We start from the raw sequence: 1,989 nt of genomic DNA, 5'->3' as shown, positions 1-1,989 counted from the left end.
GACCGTGCTGGGTCTTCGTTGCTGCGTGGGCTTTTCTCTAGGTGCAGCAAGCACGGACTACTCCTCTAGTTGCCGTGTGTGTCTTCTCATTGTGGTGGCTTGTCTTGTTGCAGAGCACGGACTCTAGGGTGCCTGGGCTTTAGTAGTTGTGGCTCCTGGGCTCTAGAGCACAGGCTCAATAGTTATGGCACATGTGATTAGTTGTTTCAAGGCATGTGGGATCTTCCCAGACCAGGGATCAAACCCACGCCTCCTACATTGGCAGGTGGATGCTTTACCACTGACCCATCTGGGAAACCCCACCTATCTCACATTCTCAATCCTTCCAACAGCCCCATAAGACAGATCTTGTTATTTCAGTTCCCTTTTTCATAGAAGGAAATGGGGGCACAGAGAACGTAAGTCACTTATCCAAAGTCGCCCAGCCAACAGAAAGCAGCGGTGGCATCTGAATCCACACCTGTCTGACTCAAAGGCTCCCAGCTCACCACTGAGTTTCAGGCAAATGCGAAACAGTTCTGGGTGGACAGGCCACTGAGACCTGTTGTCACTATTCCTGGCTGAGGACCCGCCTAGGGGGAGGGGCAGTGCAGCTGTACATGGTATATCCTGCCCGACCTTGCTCATCATTCAGCTGAGAAACAGGTCCCAAGGGAGGCAAGTAGAAAACAGCAAGGCAGAGGAAAGCCACAGAAGACGAGAGATGGTAGCTGCGGAAGGTAGGGCCTGCTGGGAGCCCTGCCCCTCCCTTCCCCCGTCACTCCATCCCAGCCTCGCTTGCCTGACTCAGGGCCTCTTTGTCTCTGCTGACTGGTCTTCCTGCCACTGGTCTCTCTGGCTTCCCATCCAGCCACTCTGATACCCACCAAAACACTGTTGTTTGAACAACATGTCCGAACAAAAAACAGGGGCTCCCCAGCCAGTTCCTCGGTATGGTGTCCAGAGCTTCATACAGGAGAGCACCAGCTCGGCTGCCCAGCCTGCCCTTGCCTCCTTTTCAGAATGCGCCCATTTCTCTCAAGGTTTTATGTCTTTGCACCTGTGCTCCTTTTGTCTGGCCACCTGCCCCACTCCCCTAGCCATGTAATTCCTCAGCCTTTCACAACTCAGCCTAACCTTGTTTCCTCCAGAGAACCAGGTTTCTGTCTGTCTGTCTCATGAGCCTGAACATCCTTTCCTGGGACCATTGGCAGACCGAGTCTCTTGTCACGTGAATTGTCTGTGTCTTTGCCATTATTAGACTTGGGTGTTGTGCTGATTCGAGGAGGCAGGCAGCTGTGTGGGGTGGCTCAGTGTCACAGCTGTGTAAGGGCAGCCCCAGGTCCACAGAAAATGTTCCCTGTTGTTGGAGATAACTGTTTCTTCTCTATCCTTCCAGAAATATACAAAGTATCTCAAAGTAGAACTGAGATTGGGTTTTGGCTGTGAAGGAGAGGGAGCCATCAGAGGTTCTCCATCTGGGAGTCTCTGACAGACATGGGGGCTATGGGGAGACGAGAGGTTGCAGAGAAAGGCTCTGGGTCTGGTGTGGACGTGTCTCATGTGCAGTGGCAGGACTTTTACATGCAGGTGGCCTAAAGCAGAAACAGGCAGTCTCAGGCCTGGGGACCAAATCTAGCCACACCCATTCATTTCACGGTCCTCTCTGGTTGCTGTCCCACCAGAGGAGAACTGAGTCACCCGACAGACACCGTTAAGCCAGAAACACTTCCCCTCCAGCCCTTCTCAGAAAACCTGTACGACCCTCCTCTAAAGCTCTGAACACACATCTTCTCAGAGCCATGCACACGAGTGTGTCCCGAATCAGAGCTGATGGGGACTCTGCGTCCTCCCAGAGGTGAAAGGTAACATTTTAAAGGCAGCTTGCCATTCTCCCTCCGGCCGTTTCAGTGCGTGCCGTCCACCGGCTGCTGGAGCAGCGCCACCACGGCGTGGCCTGGCCCTCCACCGAGCACCCCATCACACACCTGGCCAGTGCCATCATCCGGC

At 53.9% G+C, this 1,989-nt stretch overlaps 1 protein-coding gene across 2 annotated transcripts in view; it reads left to right on the top strand.

Moving 5' to 3' along the window:
- FOXRED2 (FAD-dependent oxidoreductase domain containing 2) overlaps positions 1–1,989 on the top strand; it is a 19,782-nt gene that overhangs the window by 5,912 nt on the left and 11,881 nt on the right. For both annotated transcript variants that reach the window (XM_010860542.1, XM_010860541.1), the window contains exon 6: positions 1,891–1,985. In XM_010860542.1, the coding sequence (XP_010858844.1) occupies positions 1,891–1,985 (95 nt within the window). The remainder of the gene's footprint in view (positions 1–1,890; positions 1,986–1,989) is intronic.

This window comes from Bison bison, unplaced genomic scaffold (assembly GCF_000754665.1).
Source record: "Bison bison bison isolate TAMUID 2011002044 unplaced genomic scaffold, Bison_UMD1.0 scf7180017864468, whole genome shotgun sequence".
Lineage (NCBI taxonomy): Eukaryota > Metazoa > Chordata > Mammalia > Artiodactyla > Bovidae > Bison > Bison bison.
Note: the sequence above shows the minus strand (reverse complement) of the source record. Positions and strands in the feature narration are given on the sequence as shown.